Source organism: Salvia hispanica, chromosome 3 (assembly GCF_023119035.1).
Source record: "Salvia hispanica cultivar TCC Black 2014 chromosome 3, UniMelb_Shisp_WGS_1.0, whole genome shotgun sequence".
Taxonomy (NCBI): Eukaryota; Viridiplantae; Streptophyta; class Magnoliopsida; order Lamiales; family Lamiaceae; genus Salvia; species Salvia hispanica.
The window spans coordinates 46163389-46184013 of NC_062967.1; the positions used below are offsets into that span (position 1 = coordinate 46163389).

Below are 20625 nucleotides of genomic sequence, written 5' to 3' on the forward strand. Positions count from 1 at the left end.
TGGAGCTGTGTCTTTTGTCCACTACAACTTGGCCGCAGCAATTCCTTGTTTTAAGTTGTCACGGTTCTACATCTAACATTCTCCCACTATTATATATATACTCCTACTAATCTAGCTAGAATTAACTATGATCGGTTGCTATTTAACTCAATTAATTAACTAAATTGTGAAACTCAGATTAACCAAGGCCCCTTAGCTTGCATGTATGAAACTCATAAATTCATTAATCATGTGAGAGAACTCTGTCTCTGCCGAGCTTCAGGCCGGGCTGCAAGCCCATTTTTATTTGTTTATTTAATCAAAAAATAAAATTTAAATTTTCTTGTAAATTAGTATTTTTTTAATCTATAAATACTTACAACATAATACCATCACAATTAATGCAATTTTTTTATTATATTATTTATAGTGTCACTTAAATTAGGTCGTATTGGCATTTTATATGAGAATTTGATGTCATGCATGTGCTATTTAGGATTATATATTCTTTTTATTAAAAGTACTAGTATAGAAAAGAAACGTGAAGACGAAAACCACTCTTTGGGTTACCTAAACACTAATTATTACCCCACACCATGTGTTAATCATTTATCTAACTAATCAATAATGATTAAACGAATTTTTATGGTTTGGTTAGTCAATATACACATGCCATTTCAAGTGAACGGTCATTATTTAGTGAAATACTAGTTAGAACGTAACCATAGGCGGCGGTACGTCTTAAAAACCTACTCCTTTACCAGCATGATTTATTGTTTTATATTTCATTTCATAATGTACATTAGGCAACGTATACATTGAATAATAATTCACTCCTTTACCAGCATGATTTGATTTTAAATTAAGCAAATAACTCTGTGCAAAAGGACAAGAAGGAAATATTTGATTCCGATAATCAAGTGGTTGGATTCACCATATTCACCTTCATCTTATTATTCATTATAAATGGTTACATTGATACACAATAGTACTATAAGTTAGTACTCCCTCCGTGCATCATTAGGAGTCTCATTTCTTGACGGCACGAGTTTTAAGAAATGTTAATAAAAGTGAGTGGAAAAAAATTAGTAGAGTATGAGTCTCACTTGTATATATTAATTTTAAATGAAATGTGAGTGAAATGACTTAGTGGAATGTGGAACCCTAGGACCATTTATGGTAAAAGTGAACTGAGACTCCTATTCGCGGACGAACTAAAATAGAAAAATGAGACTCTTATTCGCGGACGGAGGGAGTGTTCGTTAATATCGTACTACTAATTTTTATTGATGCAAGTGCAACCCACCACTTGATCGTATCGGAGACTAGGGCCGACGACGATGAGACTCAACGGCAACGTCAGGCTGAGTGCGGAGATCTCCTCCGTCAAGCAGTTTGTGGAAGTTTGAAATAAAAGAGAGAAAACAGCAAAATGTGGGAAATAACTTATCATTCATAAAAGATGTCTTGACAAGTTCCCTTTTTATATTCTAGGACCCTACGGTGATTCGACCTACCTATCTCTCGGGAAAGAACCACAAAGAAAATTCGAAATAGAGCTTATAAGTACGCTCAACTCATTATTCCTATTACATTATATTTGTACTAAATAACTAAAGAACAACAAAGTCTTGGAAAAGAGTCGGCGGCCTTCGTGTGGGATGAGCTCTGGTGTTGCCTGTGTTGTGATCGTCAATGCATCATGATGGGTTGCTGCTGTGGGACTCTTATCAAAATATACTGTTATCATTTATTTAAATTTGGTTTTCCATGTTTGTACTGTCAATTTCATCGCTACCACATATCACAATCTATAAAGGTTGATATAACTAGTGCAACTACCTCTCGTTATTACTATAGGAATAAACACCGTCAATTCTGACATTCTGTATAAGGAATAAAGATAAATTCTTGTCTACTTAATCTAATTAAATTATTTCTAATTCTTGTCAACCGAACTATGTAACTTCGTTATTCGAAGATGTCATACACCCTTTTGGCTTAGTCTCTGTTCTGCTGTTCATTATAATTAACATTTCAATTCATTCAGCTCCTACGCACTATATATATACAGACATAGACAAGAAGTATCAATTAGTACTCCTTCCGTAACTCACTAAATAAGATATTTCTTTTCCACACGAAATATAAGAAAATGAGATTTTGATAGTAAAATGAAGAGAATAAAGTAAGACGTATAAAAAAGTAGGAGAGAGAACTCATTTAACTTGGAACGTCCGAACAAGAAATATGAATCAATCGAAAAAGTGACATAGGGAGTACTATGCACAATGCGCACACTCAAAAATATTGAAGTTACAACAGAATCACCAATTGATGGTTTAGCACTGAAACAAATAATTACATGTAACATCAACAACTGCACTCATCATTATCAGAATCAAATATTTTTCCTATATATCTAAATTACATAAATCCAAAAACTCAAAGTAGCTAGCCCATCATCAAACTTTTTCCCTTTTATACACACATCTTATCTCTTTCCATATTCACCAATATAAATACTAAAAAAAAAAACAATTATCAACAACAAAATACCTAAAAGCTTCCACTAAAAAAAAAAAAAGTGACTCAATATTCATGGCACCACAACCTTATCAACAAAGCGGTTGACGAGCGCCAGAGCATTGCTGGTGACCTCCTTGACGTGGTCGGCCCGGCCGCAGACGTCCGCCTTGAGCGCGGCGTCCGCGACCCCCTCGAAGCCGTCGGTGCACGTGTCCTCGTTGGTGAGCGCGGCGCTCATCCACGTCTGCACGTTGCTCATCTGGAAGCGCAGCTCCTCCCCGCCCCCCGCCAGCTGGCGCATCTGCTTGACCGAGCCGCGCATCTGCCCCACCGCGTCGCGGAACACGCTGAAGCAGTCGCGGAGGGCCGACGCCGCGCGCGCCTCCGCCTCCGCCTGCCGGCTCAGGTTCGCCACGTACACGGACATCATGGTGGCGCGGGCCAGGCTCACGCCGATCGCCACGGCTGCGAGCCGAGCCGGGTCCTGCTGCACCACATTGGCGTACCCGTTCAGGGATTGGTAGCAGAGCTTCGGGTATTGCGTGCTCTCGCAATTCGTGCGGATGAACTCGGCCGCATTTTCTTGTGCTGGGCCGGGGGCTGGGGCGGGCTCGGCCGAGGCTGTGAGGAAGAGGGCAATTGTTAGGAAAATTGAACGTAGAGCTCTCATCGTTTGTTTGTGCTATGTGCCATGGAATTGTTGTGGGGGTTTAAGTAGGGGGCACTAAGGGTGCCAAATGACGGTTATGCCCTTGTGACAGGCAAGCTCATGTGAATATTTGGTATTGGAGTATTAGTTTAGTAGGGCCGTATTTCTTCAAAATATATTGAGTATTAGCCTAGCTCGCACCTATTGGAGAGAATCATATGTAATCATGCCAAATATTAATAAAGTTCTATGATGAGATCGCTTTTCATGATTTAATTAGCATTACTTGCGTTATATAACGTTGATTGTGTTTGTTTGATTAATGATATCCCTAAAATTTAGGGTATCATGTGGTTTATTCTTTGTCTGCAATAAATGAGAAATGCCATATCTATTTTGAAAGCATGCTGGAGCCTGGAGCTGGATACTACTAATTGTAAGAAGCATGCATGCAGCACTTCCGGGTTTCCAGTAGCTTGAGTCTCATTATTTTTGTCAAAAGCCAACAAGTGTCTAATTTTTTAAATAATTGCAAATATTTCCGTCTTCATTATATAAATATAGCAGAAGGTTGATATAACAAAAATGTACAGGTATATAGTTACATATGTTTTGAAGAATTATACTCCATATGACACTGTTATTAAATAAAATTGTGACATGCTGAAGATGGGTAGCTTAGCCATACTCCCTCCGTCCCATTTTAAGAGTCCCAGTTTATATGTATGTGTGGGTATAATCAAATTTTGCAATATCTAAAGATGTATTCACTCTGTCACTCAGTCCCCAAAGTGCCCCATTATTATTTTGGAATGTCCCCAAAATTTTATCACATTTAACCTCTACTATATTTCATATTTCATTAAACTATTTTACTAATATTTTATCTCTCCATAAAACTAATAGGAGTATATACAATTAGGCCATACATTTCATTTATAACATTTTTTAACATATCTTAAAACCCGATTCAGATTAAAATAGGACAAAGTTTAGGGACTAAAGGAGTAACAAATTTTGTGTCACCTCTTTTAATATCAGCAAAATTGTGTTTCTTAATTAGTTACTACTAGATTTATTTGCTTGTACTAATTCTTGGTTTAGTTCAAGTGTTGGGACTAAATGTGTACTGTATGGCCGCTTATGGTATATTCGATTCCTCTAGAACCATCTATAAGATAATTATTAATTCACCAATAGAGTAAAAGATTGGGGCTAGCTAGCTATCTCTTGTTTATAATTATTAATATCTGTGGATGTGGTATGACTAACGAGGCAGCTTGAAATATTGGCCTCTATTTGAGTTCTGGATGTCAGCACTCATTTTTGGATGCTTGTACTCTTACAAGTTACAAGGGAAGATCAATCTACTAGTACTATTAAATTAATGAATTGCAAGTAGTAGAGGGTTATTCACATCAAACTTAATAAAACTTAAATTAAAATAAAATAGGAGAGGTGCAGTTTATTTTATTTCTTTTATCCAAGGCTGTCCGAGACGTGTATATATTGGATAAACCTGTTTTTGATACAAAGTACTATTAGTCGTAGTTGTTTATTGTAATGCACTACTGTACTAGTTTGTCTATATATTTCATTATTTATTATGGGAGAAAGAGCGAAATAAGTACGTAGTTAAGACAAATCTTAAAAATAAATGCCAGAAATTATGAGAGCGCACATATCAACTTTACACGCTGGAATAAATCTATGATACTCTTTAATAATGTGTGGAGACAAAACTAATGCTCGTGATAAATCGACCCCAAGAGGTTGACATTTGTGTAAGTCAGAAATCAATCAATATATAACCTTCAAACATTTGGGATAAGAAAGTGAACAACGATCAAAATTGGAGTATATATTGCTGTAATATTCATTAAAAGTGAACAACGATAACGTTATTAGACGTGTGCAGGTGCAGGTGCAGCATTTCAATTTTTAGCACCTCTTTTTATAATTACTACTCCTACAATACTATTTGGAGTATTTGAAAAAACAACTAGTACCCGTCATTTTAACACACTATTGTCTTTGAATATAATATCTGAATATGATATATTCAAAGACAATATTCATGGAGTATTTGTACTCCATACACTTTATAAAAAATAATTTTGATAATAGACAACACGGACATAATTTTAATGTAAAATTATAAGAATAATATAGAGAAAAATAGTTGAAATATTGTTAGTGAAAATGGAACTCATCTCATTAGAAAGTTAATTTGATCATAATTAGACGGAGACTAGTACTGATGGACGGATAAAATTGGATAAGCAAGACTATTTTGTATTTAAAATGAACTTGCTAAAATGTCGAGTAATGTGCTTAATTAGAGAGAAGTATTTCAATACGGGCGTTACTACCAAAATCTCTCTTTGTATTTGAACAAATATTGTTGAACGACTATAAAAATAGACTCATTCTCAAAAAAGTGCATACTATCGGCACACAAAATTTGTATACTTGTCATATTACTGATGCCTTTAACTTTTTTATGTAGAAGTATTTATTTATTATAAATATAGGATTTTCAAAAATAAAAATGTTCTTCTTTAGTCTGTTTGCAGCTGAGTCGTATTCTTTTTTAGATTGTTCCACTGTAGCTGGGCCTTTTCTTTTTTTGGCAAAAGACAACTTATTTTTTCTCTCTTATTTTACTCTATCTTATCTTGTTTTCTATTCATTTTTCTACCTTTTTCCTTTTCCATTGTACTCTCCCTTCATTTAATTCACTTTTAATATAATTTCTTAAACCTTATATAAGAAAGAAACGCATCTACTACGTATGGATATGATGAAATTCTATACCGATCTAATTAGCCATTCGATTGATCTAATATTTAAATATTTAAGGTTAGAGTAGAAAATATCTGATAAATTTTGAATAGACCAATAATGGATGAGCGGTCCGATTCACATCTTTATCACTCAAGGTAACTTGTAAACTTTTCTTATCAAGTTGTCTCGAGACACACGTCATTCCCATTTGAAAAACTCCAGGGCCAATAAACTTTGATTTTTTTCTATATTTCTAGTAATATTACTGAAAATCTGTTCCCTTTATTTTAATTTCATGAAATACGAAAATAAACGTATCGAATAAATTAATATAGGGTGTCCCATTTGAAAAATAAGTGTAGTCTCTATTGTGACAACTGACAACAATGGGACATGCACAATTATTTAATAGAGACAAGTAACTACACTCGTGATTGTTTAGTTATCAAAATTGTCACCTATAGAAGAAATGAACAATATTTGGAGTGTAGATGGATATAGACAACTATTGGTGTCAAGTTCAAGCTTAATCTAACTTATAATTGCGTCAAATTCAAGTTTTGTTCATTAAAGAATTTGAGATTCTGAGCTGAATTAATCAAGCCTGGGTAAACATTATAAAATTAAAGAGTAAAGACCAAAACCGGTCCTGAACATATGTCTATTTTATGATTTTGATCTTATACTTTATTTTTTGAATTTTTGCATCCTAAACATTTCAACTCGGATTACAATTGGTCCTACACTAACAATCCTGTCAATTTTTAAATGGTTATAACCCGATTTTGATGATTTTAACAGTTTCATTTGGATTAAATTTCGATTTCAAGTGACAGCACGCATTTGATTAATATACTCCCTCTTTTAATCAAAAGTGTGTAACATTCTTAGTACTACCGATTTCATAAAATCTTAGATCGCTTGTTTATGGTGGAGAAAAAGTGACTTTGAGGATAAATAATTGAGCCAGATGTATGATAGTCGATAGACCATATATAGTTTTTTACATGTGGTAGTAGTAAATTAGGAGTACTGGAAAAGATGTGTATTGTGTGCATGAGTTTGATCGGTTAATCCATGAGGCCAAAGGTCTCAAGCTCGAGTCCCTTGTGATGTGATTTTGAAATTTAAATTTGTTTACTCATTAAGAAAATTATATATTCCATCTGTCCTTAAAAATTTGTCACTTATTTTGATTTTTGTCCGTCTTTAAAAATTTGTCATCTTTCACTTTTAACATTTTTTATAGTGGATACTACATTCCACTAACTCATTGCCACTCACATTTTATTATAAAACTAATAATATAAAAGTAGGACCCATGTGTCATTAACTTTTTCAATCAATTTTCTATTACATTTCTTAAAACTCGTGTCTAGTCAAATGATGACAAATTATAAGGCACAGAGGGTGTATATTTCTTAAAACTCGTGTCTAGTCAAATGGTGACAAATTATAAGAGACAGAGAGTGTATATTTCTTAAAACTCGTGCTCTGTCAAATGGTGACAAATTATAAGAGACAGAGGGTGTATATGTATAGTGGTAAATTAGGAGTACTAGAAAATTAAAGAAGAGTGATTTTTTTTTTCAATAAAAAGGATTTTAAAAAAATGTACTACATTTTTAATAAATTATACTCCCTCCATCCCACAAAAGATGTCACACTTGTGGGACGGTACGAGATTTTATGAGGTTTTGTTTTGTATGTTAAATGGAGAGAGAAAATATAATTTTTATATTCATGTGAGAGAGAACTTTTTCCAAAAAGAGAAATGTGATATTTTTTATGGGACAAATTAAAAAGGAAAGTATGATATTTTTTTTGGGGACGGAAGGAGTATTAGGTACACTATGAGACTCAATTATCCTACAGTCGAAGAATCGAAGTACTATGAAACTATAAGTTGTGCATATTTAACTATTTTAGCTTGAAAAATAAAGCCCACTATTGAGATATTGGGCTCATAGCCGTCCATATTTGACAGAAGTCACAGAATACAAGGGGGCTTTATGATGCACTCAAATTCTGGCTCTGTCAAATTGATTACGAATTGATATTTCTATTCATGTAGTTGGATGCGTACAGTGAAGTTGATTATAACCAATGATTGAGATATAATCAATGACACCTAACATCGAAATCATTATCTGAGTCAAAATTTGCGTTTTCAATTTTCAAGTATCTATAAACAAATTAATCTTATAAACTCTGAAGTGTTTCATTATTATTATTATTATTATTATTATTATTATTATTATTATTATTATTATTATTATTATTATTATTATTATTAAAATACTTACAGCAAGGGATATAATTAAATTGAAAACATAAAAATTGAAAACTTCGAAAAGAACAAAACTTTTAAAAACTTTCTTATAATATTAAAACAGAAACATTATTAATAAGAGTTTAATCATGTTAACATACAAATATTGCCTATGAATATGATATAGTACTTATTTTTTAGAAGGCTAAGAGAAATTAGTAAGTCCCAGAGTGATTCCCTAAAGAAATGGTGGATTAAGTGGTGTCAGGACGGAAACCACTAATGTTAATTGTGGTGATTAATAAATCTAGCTAGTTTTGTTTTTTCTGAGGGCCATTGATTTAGAATGACATGGATCATCATCTATTTCAGTAATCCTAAACTGTATATAAAGAAATTGAACCACAAATAATTTGCATTTTCCATTAAAATCTGAATAATCATGGATTATTCTAAGCCTACAGATGATGGTCAGAAAAATCCAGCAGCGCCACCTCCTGTAGGCCCTCATGACGTGCACCCTGTACCGCCGACCTCCCTGCACGTTCAGGGCGCCGGCCCTCCCACCCGATGGACCACCGGCCTTTTTGACTGTTTTGAAGATGTCCCCAATAGTATATACCTTCACATTCTAATGCTATTTAATTTTAATTAATTAATTTTGTAATACTTGATTATATAACATTTCATTTTTGTACAGGTATCATAACATGTTTCTGCCCCTGCATAACATTTGGACAGGTTGCGGAGGTTGTTGATAGAGGCTCGGTTTGTGAGTGAATCTTTTCTTCATTATGCACTGTTCAAAAAAAATCTTGAAATAGACACTAGAAGTGAAAGTCATCAATTATAGTACTATTGTCTTAATTATTCAATTAACCATCTTAATTAAATAGAAAATGTGGTGTGAAATATGTAGCATGCGGAGCCAGTGGTGCATTGTACACGCTGATAGCAGTGGTGACGGGATGGCCGTGCATGTACTCGTGCTTCTACCGCACAAAGATGAGGCGCCAATACGAGCTGCCTGAAATCCCGTGCCCCGATATCCTCGCCCACTGCTGCTGCGAGCCGTGCGCTCTTGCTCAAGAGTACCGCGAGCTCAAAAACCGTGGATTCGACATGACTCTCGGTATATTCATTCTTAGTAGTACTACTGCTATAATTTAATTTCTACAACTCTCAATTAAAAATTATTTGATTTGATAAAAAAAACAACACTATATGTAGGATGGGACGGCAATGCTGATAAGCAGAACAAAGGTGTAACAACGGCCCCGGTTGTTGAAGGAGGGATGAACAGATGAGTTGTACATATATACATATATATAGTCCATTTATTTAATTAAATAATTGCCCACCACATTAGGCTCTTTTTGGTCTTGCGAAGGTAGGTTGTATTTTTGTGGAAAACATAACTTCTTTTTCTCATTCTTTGTAGTAGAATTTAGCGATGTACAAAACGAATCCATGAAAATAAATTCATTCGATTTGTATGATCATAATCTAGTATTTTCTTATATTTTATTTTTTTATATTACTTTTATAATAAGATGTGAGTGATAATTAGTTAATGAAATGTAAGGTCTACAACGAAAAATGATAAAAATGAAATACTCGATTAATATGAATGGACCAAAATTGAAATTGGGACACATAATGGGGAACGAGGGAGTAACTTCACGGACCGACAAATCTGAAGTCCCAGAATTTGACACCGGATGTTCATGCATGTGCCACAGTATTATCATAGTACTAATATTGTTAGGCCGAGAGCAAGGTGTGACATTGACTAGTTTGTTTTGGTCATCACTTATTTTATTTATATTTGTATCGTCATTGCCATCCATCCTCAATTTGGTTCATCAATCATGGTGACCGCCAACTCCAACGCTAGGGCATCTCAGCCGGGTGGTTACGCCACTGCCACTGGAGTCCCGGTGAACTCCACCCCGCCATTGAACACTGAGAAGCCGGAGCCAAGACCTCCTCTTCCCCCGAACCATCAGAGTGAGGTCCCCTGGTCCACTGGTCTCTGTGATTGCTATTCCGATTGCGACAGCTGTGAGTTTCTTTTCTTCATTAATCCACACCGTCTCTCTTACTTCACAATTCCTTACTCAATGCTTTGTTTTGTTGGTGTGTTCATAATTAATCAGGTTGCTTGACGTACTGCTGCCCTTGCATTACATTTGGCCGGATTTCTGAGATCGTCGACCAAGGATCCAGCTGTAAGTATATACTCTACATATCTAATTTCACCTCTTTTTTCCCAATATGTGTCACACTTTGACGAGACACGGATTTTAAGAAAAGTCGGTCGAAAAAATTAGTAAAACCTAGATCCTACTATTATTTAATAAAATGAGTTAGTTACCAAAAAGTAGTTTAGTAAAAAATAAATTTGGATAATTAATAAGGGATGTACCCAAATGAAAAATTGAAGTACATAATAGGGGACGGATGAAGTATTCAATTTTACTAAAAATTTTCATAATCAAGTTATTTAGTTATGATAGAATTTCAGAGAGAATGAATTGTGGGAGTAGACGTTTAAGAGGACAACCTAACTATCCTTTTGTGTGTGTGTAGTAGGAGATGTTATAGGTGATCCTTATTACTCCATCCGTGAAAATTTGACCCATTTTTCCATTTCCGTCCGTCCCCCAAATTTTGTCCCATTTCACTTTTACCATTTTGGTAGTGGACCTCATATTCCACTAACTCATTCATACTCACATTTTATTATAAAACTAATATATAAAAGTAGGACCCACAATCCACTAACTTTTTCAACTCACTTTCCATTACATTTCTTAAAACCCGTGCCCGGTCAAACCGGGACGAATTTTCGTGGACGGAGGGAGTAACTAACTACTAACTCTGCGTAAAACCCTTATGTCAATGTCCGTCTACATCATTGCGTTGTTGCCCATGCATTATGTTTGTCTTTTGATGCGATATTTTTAACTTTCTGGTGATTTTCCTATTGATTTTTTTTTATTAGTATAGTGGTATGCTTGAGATGAATGAGTAATGAATTATTGGGATGATGCAGCTTGTTGTCTGAATGGAACACTCTACACATTGCTATCGATAATAGGATGTTCGTGCTTGTATTCGTGTTTCTACCGATCCAAAATGAGGCAGCAATACTCGCTCCAAGAATCTTCCTGCTGCGACTGCTGCGTCCATTTCTTCTGCGAGCCTTGTGCTCTCTGTCAAGAGTATCGCGAGCTTAAGAATCAAGGATTTGACATGGCCATCAGTATGTTATTTCTATTTCTTCCCAAATGCTGCAATCTAAATATAGGGAGTACTAAATATTTAATTTTGTGACAACACTACAAATTAATCATTATATAGCATTTTCTTCGCTTATTCATATGGAAATTAGTAATAATATAAGGTGTGAAAATATATAGGAGTAGTAACTAGAATAGTTTTGATGTGGTTAATTTGTTGCAGGATGGGATGGAAATATGCAGAGACGGAATCCGGGGATAGCCATGCCTCCAGTCGTTCAAGAAGGAATGATCAGATAATTGTATTCCATGCAAATCTCTATCTATCTATATGTATACTATAATGCTTTCAATTTACATGCAAATCTCGTGTGTTTATTTTTGTAATGTAAACCAATAATTCTTGTTGAACTTATATTTATTCAGTGGGACTGATCGATAGTTATTGTTATTGTTTACATACACAAACCTAAAATTGTCTAGTACTCTAGTTTAATTTTAAAAAATTAGAGAGAACTATTTTCACGTTATCTACCAAATTGGATCTTTTCTAGCAGAACTTTTCTAACAATTTATACACATAGATTAGAGGGCTATAAGACTCATCAAGTGATTTAAAAAGTTGTTAAACAAGGTTTGCATAACCATAATCTTAACCGAAAAATTCAAAACAGGAGTGGCAATACAAGTTATTTTGGCTCACATCAACACTAGAGTATAGACTAGTCATATTAGACATACAAAGAATTGGATAGTCTTTGTATTTTCTGCGAGGAAGATTCAAATACATTAGATCACATTATTATCAAAACTTTTGAATTTTCGGTCACGATATCACTAATTCCAAGTCTTTGTCCATATCAAACAAATCCAATTCCCAACAAGTTTATTTAGTCCATATTTGACAGTTATTAAAACAAGCTTAACAAAGCATTAATTCATCTCATCAAGGATCGCATATTCGGCCCTAGTTCTAGTTTTAGTTCACTTCCAAATCAAATAAAGCATGCATTAAATTTCTTCAACAAAATAAATCACGTTCTTAAATTTGAACAGGGTCCTCATGTTTTAAACCTAGATATCGGTTTAAACCCATTTTTTAGTCAAACCCATGCCTCACTACACATGCAAGGTCTTTATTTAACAAAAACAATATGATCTCCTCCGATCCAATCTATTTTTAATTGGTAATTTTATACATATTGATAGATATAACAATATACTTTAACAAAAACCAACGTGCACCAAACTGATTATTACAGCAACACCAATATGGATATGGTGACCAGTCTTTATAAAAAATGAAGTCCTTTTTTTTGTTTTCCAATAATACCCAAGCCATTTCCAACAACATTATCTACGTCAAACCATAAAAATTTTATTTTCAAAAAACACTTCCTAATAAGAACCAAAATAACTGTACACCCATATTCAGTCATTGTAATAGAGGTTCTTGTTTGCACTTTGCAGAAACCGAATTCCTTTTCATGTCTTTTTCTTACAAAAAAACAAACACCTTCTTTCAAATAGTAGTGTATCTTTTCTCTTTAATGCAACATAAACAGTCATTTATGCAATTCGCTCAAAATAAATTGCATTTAATGCAACATACACAGTCTTTTTATGCAATTCGCCCATCTAAGTCGTCCACTAAGTTTGTTTCTTAATAACGTTGTTTTGTTGCTTATATATGTCACGTGGCAGCATATGGTTGGAAGGATGTTGTGATTCTAATGTGAGTTATTTTTTAAGTACACCCAAATAATTACCCTCCACATTATGCTCTTTTTGGTCTTGCGAAGGTAGATTGTATTTTTGTGGAAAAGATAAACTTCTTTTTCTCATTCTTTGTAGTAGAATTTAGTGATGTACATGACGAATCCATGAAAATAAATTCATTCGATTTGTATCATTATTTAGTACTCCGTATTTTCTTTTATTTGATTATAATTTGGTGCTTGTTTATATATATAGATCAACAAATCGCACGAGATCGATTTCATGTATCAATAACTCAGTTTTTACTTTCCTTTGAGTTGGATGAGCTGGATTCGAAATAATTTACCACTACTACTTACACATAACGCCTCTTGACTATTAGAGATAATATACTCCCTCCTGTCCCAATATGTATCCCACTTTGATCCATCACATATTTTAAAAATTTTAATGAAAAGTGGTTTGAAAAAGTTAATAGAATGTGGTTCCTATTTTTATGTACTATTATTAGTTTAATAAAGTGAAATGAGTTAGAGAAATGTAGGGTGTACTACTAAAAATGGGTAAAATGAAATAAGACAATTAATATGGAACATACCAAAATAGAAAATTGGAAAACATAATTGAGCGAAAAAATGTGAATTCCCAGAATTTGAGAACGGAGTAAGAAGGTCCCATGATATGGATGTGCCAGAATATCATAATATTGTGAGGCCAAGAGAGCAAGGCGTTGGTTGCATCACACGACATTGACTAGTTTGGTGTCTGCAAGTTGACTGAGTAGTTCTTTTGGTCATCTTATTTTTATTTATATCTTGTGTCATACATCTCCAATTTGGTTTGCATTTGCAGTAGTGAATCATGGTCTCCGCCAACTCCAGGCCATCTCAGCCGCATGGTTATGCCACTGCTGCGACTGGGATCCCGATGAACTCCACCCCGCCATTTCACCCTGAGAATCCGGTGCCAAGACCCCCGAGTAAGGTCGCCTGGTCCACCGGCCTCTGTGGTTGTTGTTCCGATTGCGACACCTGTGAGTTTCTTTTCTTAATAAATTCACACCCTCTCTTACTACTTTCACAATTCCTTACTCAATGGTTTGTTTGGTTGGTGTGTTCATAAATAATCAGGTTGCTTGACGTGCTGCTGCCCGTGCGTTACGTTTGGCCGGATTTCTGAGATCGTCGACCGAGGATCCAGCTGTAAGTATACTCTACATATCTAATTTTCACCTCTTTTTTCCTATGTGTCACACTTTGACGAAACACATATTATTAGGAAAGATGGTTGAAAAAGTTAGAGGAATGTTGATCCTACTTTTATACATTAGTATTATAATAAAATGAGTTAACGGAATGTGGGGCCCACCACCAAAAAGTAGTACAGTAGAAAATAAAGTGGGATAAATACAAGGGCCAATGGAGTATTCAATTATACTACTACAAATTTTCATAATCAAGTTATTTAGTTATGATAGAATTTGGAAAGAATGATTTGTGGGAGTAGACTTTTAAACCTACTCACAAAAGGATATTCTCAGTAAAACCTTATGTCAATGTCCATCTACATCAATGCGCTCTTGCCCATGCATAAAGTTTGTCTTTTGATGCTGATATTTTTAATCTTTGTGGTGACTTTCATAGTTTTTATTAGTATAGTGGTATAATTGAGTTGAATGAGTAATGAATTATTGGGATGATGCAGCTTGTTGTCTGAATGGAATACGCTACACATTGCTATCGTTCGTGGCGCTGTCGTGCTTCTATTCGTGTTGCTACCGCTCCAAAATGAGGCAGCAATACTTGCTCCAAGAATCTCCCTGCTGCGACTGCTGCGTCCATTTCTTCTGCCAGAGTTGTGCTCTATGTCAAGAGTATCGCGAGCTTAAGAATCGAGGATTTGACATGACCATCAGTATGTTATTTCTATTTCTTCCCAAATGCTGCTATCTTGTTATAGGAGTACTAAATATTTTGATCACAACACTACAGATTAACCAATATTCTACAGTTTTTTCCTTCGCTTATTCATAGTGAAATTAGTACTAATAGAAGGTGTGAAAATATAGTGCCTAGAATAGTTTTGATGTGGTAAATTTGTTGCAGGATGGCATGGAAATATGCAGAGACAGAATCGGGGGATAGCCATACCTCCAGTCGTTCAAGGAGGAATGACCAGATAATTTTGTTTTTGCAAATCTCCATCTGAATATATATACACTATAATGCTTTCAATTCCATGCAAATCTCGTGTGCTTATTTTTCTATTGTAAACCAATAATTCAATTTTAATTTGTTGCACTTATAATTATGCAGTGGGGTCTGATCGATAATTATTGACTATCGTTATTGTTTACATAAACCTGGAACTAGCTAGCTAGTTTAATTTTTAAAAATTAGAGATGACTATTTTCACGTTAACTATGAGACTCATCAAAGTAATTTAAAATAATTGTTAAAATTAACAAAGTTTGCATAATTCTAATCTTAACCGAAAAATTCAAAACAGGAGTGCCAAAACAAGGTACTCCAACACTAGTGTATAGACTAATCATATTAGACATACTAAGAATTGAGGATAATCGTTGTATTTTCTGCGTAGAAGATTCAAAGGCATTGGACCACATTATAATCAAAACGTTTGAATTTTCGGTGACGATAACACTAATTCCAATTTTTAGTCCCTATCAAACAAATACAATCCCAACAAGCTTATTTAGTCCATATTTGACAGTTATTAAAAGAAGCAAAGAAAGCATTAATTCATCTCATCAAGGATCACATATTCGGCCCTAATTCTAGTTTTAGTTCACTTCCAAATCAAATAAAGCATGCATTAAATATCTTCAACAAAATATAAATCACAAGTTCTTCAATTTGAACATCGGTTTAAACTCAATTTTAGTCAAAGCCATGCCCCACTACACCTGTAAGGTCTTTAGTTAACAAAAACAAGATATGATCTCCTCCAATCTATTTTTAATGGGTATTTTTATACATATAACAATATATTTTACCTAAAACCAAACGTACACCAAACTGATTATTACAGCAGCCCAATATGGGAGTCTTCAAAAATTATACGTAAGTCCTTTTTTTTAGTGGTGCTAAATGGCCATATTATAATATTAAAAAAATTATTAAAATTCTGTGTACTTAATGCTGAATTGATAAAATTTATGCATCTAATGAGTAGCAATTTTTTAAAGACTAATGTACCCTCATATTAAATATAATAGTAGAATATATTGTATTTTTATATTCAAATACATGGTACTCGTATATTTGTCCAACCAATAATAAGACAATTTGGACTTCAAATTCCATTCTTCATTCTTGACTTGATTGAAAAATCAATAGATCCATATCTAAGGCATGATTGAAAAAAAAGATACTTTTTTCCTAGTTATTTCTCAATGCCTACATTTAGAAAACATTGAACCATACACTTTAGTTACGTAATTTAATTATTTTGATCAATTTTAACTATACTAATAGTTAATTATTATAAAATTGATTAGTAATCAAACATGAAGTTATTTGTAATCAAAACACATATTTTATTAATTCAAAATGAGGTACTAAAAATTATTCAATTCAAAATGATTTAATATAATAAAATATGCTCTTAATATATCAATTCTATTATTAGCGATTATTTATGTTTAGTTTTACTTACTTAATTTAAACTAATTTAAAATATACTATAACGTATCCTATTATTAAATAACTTGTGAATAAAATACATGTAAATACTATAACAATATATGGATATAAAATAAATTCAATTTCAGTTATACTACAAATTAATTACTGTTTAAGTATAGTGAAATAATTTAATTTTAACGAAAACACATACTAGTATATAATATTAATAATTTGTCAACATAAAATTAATAATTAAATCTAAAATGTATTAAAATTCTCACTCTCATAAGACTTTATCAATACTTTATATAAAATTAAATGATATAATAAAATTTATTTTGTTAATATACATATACATTTATTCAAAAAAGATACACAACTTGAAAAATTAAATTTATAAACGCATCTCTAACTATTTATACCAAACTCAAACCCGTTTTTGTGTATATTCACACCAAAAAGTGATTTTACTTCAATCATTTACACCATTTTTGAGTATATGTCTCACAATTTTTTGTAGTGGCTCCATATTTGATGTTATTCCGTAGAATACATAAAAAATGAGCTTTGGTGTATGGTTGAAGATGGTCTAAATTAAAAACCATAATAAACATAAGCTATAAATTTGTAAGTTCAAAAATCATATCCCTGAAAATTTGATACATATTACCATTTCGGTCCGTCCCTGAAAATCTGATACACTTTACTTTTACCATTTTTGGTAGTGGACCTCATATTCCACTAACTCATTCCTACTCACATTTTATTATAAAACTAATACTTTAAAAGTAGGACCCACATCCCACCAACTTTTTCAACTCACTTTCCATTACATTTCTTAAAACTCGTGTCGGGTCAAAGTGTAGCAAATTTTGGGGGACGGAAGTAGTAAGTACTATATAAATTGACATATGAACAAATTTTTAGATATTTTGATTATAAACAAATTGTAGTATGAAATAATATGATTAATAATTTCATAAGTGTGAGACATTATATTTATAAATATTATTAAGTGTGACACAATAAACTTCAACTACAAAATTGCAAGGAAGTCCTTATTGTTAGAATACAAATTCTCTTTTTTCAATTTATTATTCTTTGTTGACTTATGCTACAGTCAGTTTGAAGGTACATCAACTGAATTAATCCCAAGTGATAATTACGAAAAATAAATTTATAATTTTAATCAATTTTAATCAATTTTAACTACACTAGTACTGTTTAATTCTAATAACATAATCTATCGTAATTAAAGACATGCATTAATAATGAAAATTTACGCAGCGACAATTATTTAATCTTCCCATAATTGGATAAATGCTTTTAATTAATAACTAAAATTATAATTTTTACTATTTTTTTATTTAAAATACATTTAATCATAATATATAAGTAACTTATAAACATTAGTATTAAAAAAATATTTTAATATTTTTTGAAGAAGAGTATTTCAATATAAAAAAATAATGTCATATTTTGATATTATATATTTATATATAAACATTATTATTGATTTTTGTAATGTTTCATGATATAGTGGTGTATATATACTGATTAGTGTATACATTGTAGTATTATGTCACAGTATACTTGCTAGTCAAGAAATTTATTCTACTATAAATTCAAATGTTGTTTTGTTTTTAGTTATAGAAAAAAAATGGACAAAATAAAGTTTGATTTTTAAGCAATTTATAAAAGTAATGAGTCCTATAACTTATTAAATCAATCGACTCTTATTAAATCAATCGATTCTCAATTCAATTTTCTATGTGAAGATTTAAATTGAGTTAGATATTTAAATGTTGAATCCATACATAGTTAAAATAGATGTTTTAATTGATTTTATATTGAATTGATAATTTCAATTAACCTTAAATACGTTTGAAAAAGTAAAAAATAAACAGACTACAATAGTAGTTGGATAACTTCATCATTATCTTATTGATTATATGTTATGGAGTCTTTTAATAACTAAAAAAAAAACTATTATTAAGATTATATAATATAATGAAAATAAAAACTAAGTAAAAAAGTTGAGTAACAAATTACTCTAAAAGAATGGAATAAATGAAAGAAACTACAATTAAAGACTAACGGTAATATTGTCAACTGATCAAGCATTAAATGAGTCAATTAAATTATTAATATCTAAAAGGAAAATGTTTTAAAGACATAATGTCTCCAAGCCATAATGCCAAGGGTTAAATAGTAATATCACATTATATTTTATTTTTAATAAAATTTGTAATTTATAAAGGTTCTTTTTTGCCCCTACATCTAGAAAATGGAAATTTTGAATAAGGGGTATTAATTACGTATGATATAAATAAGATGACTTCATTATGGGAACTATATATATGGAAGATATGGATTAATATTCCAATATATTCCTATATAAGTTCGAAGATTATTTGTCTAAGGGAATAATTTTTATACATAGTTGATTTATTTATTTTTTAAATTTGCTGGAAAAATAAATTAATGAATGTATAAGTAAAAGTTTATCAATTTTTAGCTATTTTCCATTAATATGAAAAAATAAAAATAAAAAAAAATTAAAATATTAAAAAATCAAATGCTTTAATAAATTTACAAAAAATATAAATTTAATATTTGCTCTTTCGGACATATTAATTTTGGTCCGTCCACTGCAATTAGTACCCTTTTTATTTGCGAAAATTTGTTCACACTTTTGATTTATTGGTATAAATTAAGTTTGTGATTTTGATTTTAGGAATTTTATAGTAGATTTTATTGTAATTCTTTACAATCCCAAATTTAATTTCATTTAATTCTTCATTTTTAAAACTCTATAGTCATATCTTAATAAAAAAAAATATAATCATATGTTATTAACTCATTTATTATTTACTATTTTTAAAATTAAAAAATTGAGTTATTATCACCATAATATTCAACTTCAAAGTCATACATATTATAAAATTAAAATAGTTACTTATTTTATAGCACAATTAAGAAAACAAGTCATATTATGTAAAACTAACAATATTATAATCACAAAGTAAAAAATAAAATACAAAATACGGAGTATATTCTATATAAAAATTAAAATACAAACTAACTAATGGTATATAAAAAGTATAAAAAATAGAAAGAAAATCAAACTTATACAAAGCAAAACACGAATATAATTAAGATATAAAAATAATATAGGAGTAATAAAATATACTAGCTTCCTAATACTACTACTTAAGAAAATATAAAAATCTTCTAATATTTGTAAAAATAATGTCTAATCTAATGCATTAATAAAAACGAAATATTACAATTTAGCTAAAATCAATACGGATATATATCTAATTTAATTTGGCATGTATAATCCAATTAGGGTATATTAGTCCATATTTGAATTAATCTTATGTCAAAGAGACATAGGGGCATTATGGCTTGGAGACATTAGGCCATCCGCAACGCTATCTCTTATCCGTCTCTTAACCGTCTCATCTCTTCACTATCCACGGGCCCCACTGTACTTTTCAGCTCATCTCTTAACTAAGAGACAGCACCTGCAACCCTCCATCTCTTAACCATCTCTTAACTATTAATTCAATTTCATTTTTTATTTTTAATTCCAACAAATTCAATTAATAAAAAACACACTTCATTATAAATAAAATAAAATTACAATTTAAAATACTAAAAAAAATAAAAAAGACATAATTAAAAAACTAGAAATTACAAATTGCACACTTAAACTCAAATAAAAAAAAATGGAGGCAAAGAAGCAGAAGAAGGAGTTCTCTAGTGACGATCATCTAATGGTTGCCAAATTTT

General features: G+C 31.8%; 4 protein-coding genes across 4 annotated transcripts; 3 read left to right on the forward strand and 1 right to left on the reverse strand.

The window, feature by feature from the left end:
* Positions 1–2303: 2303 nt before the first annotated feature.
* Positions 2304–3325, reverse strand: LOC125215778 (pectinesterase inhibitor 11-like). The gene has a single exon (XM_048117319.1). The coding sequence runs from the start codon at positions 3176–3178 to the stop codon at positions 2579–2581; it is 600 nt and encodes a 199-aa protein (XP_047973276.1). The 5' UTR covers positions 3179–3325; the 3' UTR covers positions 2304–2578.
* Positions 3326–8616: 5291 nt separating this feature from the next.
* Positions 8617–9725, forward strand: LOC125216074 (protein PLANT CADMIUM RESISTANCE 2-like). The gene is made up of 4 exons (XM_048117691.1): positions 8617–8830; positions 8917–8988; positions 9136–9348; positions 9447–9725. The coding sequence occupies exons 1-4, from the start codon at positions 8659–8661 to the stop codon at positions 9521–9523; spliced, it is 534 nt and encodes a 177-aa protein (XP_047973648.1). The 5' UTR covers positions 8617–8658; the 3' UTR covers positions 9524–9725.
* A 290-nt stretch (positions 9726–10015) lies between these two features.
* LOC125216073 (protein PLANT CADMIUM RESISTANCE 2-like) lies at positions 10016–11912 on the forward strand. The gene is made up of 4 exons (XM_048117690.1): positions 10016–10280; positions 10376–10447; positions 11275–11484; positions 11685–11912. The coding sequence occupies exons 1-4, from the start codon at positions 10088–10090 to the stop codon at positions 11759–11761; spliced, it is 552 nt and encodes a 183-aa protein (XP_047973647.1). The 5' UTR covers positions 10016–10087; the 3' UTR covers positions 11762–11912.
* A 2057-nt stretch (positions 11913–13969) lies between these two features.
* On the forward strand, positions 13970–15490 carry LOC125216005 (protein PLANT CADMIUM RESISTANCE 1-like). Its single transcript, XM_048117600.1, has 4 exons — positions 13970–14213; positions 14311–14382; positions 14885–15094; positions 15286–15490. Exons 1-4 carry the CDS (start codon positions 14042–14044, stop codon positions 15360–15362), a joined length of 531 nt encoding a protein of 176 aa, XP_047973557.1. The 5' UTR covers positions 13970–14041; the 3' UTR covers positions 15363–15490.
* Positions 15491–20625: the final 5135 nt, after the last annotated feature.

Excerpts from the sequence above, each read along its gene's own strand:
- LOC125216074 (XM_048117691.1), top strand. The coding sequence starts at position 8,659 with ATGGATTATTCTAAGCCTACAGATGATGGTCAGAAAAATCCAGCAGCG. Across the intron at positions 8,989-9,135 it reads TGTTGATAGAGGCTCGGTTT|CATGCGGAGCCAGTGGTGCA; the intron begins GTGAGTGAATCT and ends TGAAATATGTAG. Across the intron at positions 9,349-9,446 it reads TGGATTCGACATGACTCTCG|GATGGGACGGCAATGCTGAT; the intron begins GTATATTCATTC and ends CACTATATGTAG.
- LOC125216073 (XM_048117690.1), top strand. The coding sequence starts at position 10,088 with ATGGTGACCGCCAACTCCAACGCTAGGGCATCTCAGCCGGGTGGTTAC. Across the intron at positions 10,281-10,375 it reads CTATTCCGATTGCGACAGCT|GTTGCTTGACGTACTGCTGC; the intron begins GTGAGTTTCTTT and ends ATAATTAATCAG. Across the intron at positions 10,448-11,274 it reads CGTCGACCAAGGATCCAGCT|CTTGTTGTCTGAATGGAACA; the intron begins GTAAGTATATAC and ends GGGATGATGCAG.
- LOC125215778 (XM_048117319.1), bottom strand. The coding sequence starts at position 3,178 with ATGAGAGCTCTACGTTCAATTTTCCTAACAATTGCCCTCTTCCTCACA.
- LOC125216005 (XM_048117600.1), top strand. The coding sequence starts at position 14,042 with ATGGTCTCCGCCAACTCCAGGCCATCTCAGCCGCATGGTTATGCCACT. Across the intron at positions 14,214-14,310 it reads TTGTTCCGATTGCGACACCT|GTTGCTTGACGTGCTGCTGC; the intron begins GTGAGTTTCTTT and ends ATAAATAATCAG. Across the intron at positions 15,095-15,285 it reads AGGATTTGACATGACCATCA|GATGGCATGGAAATATGCAG; the intron begins GTATGTTATTTC and ends AATTTGTTGCAG.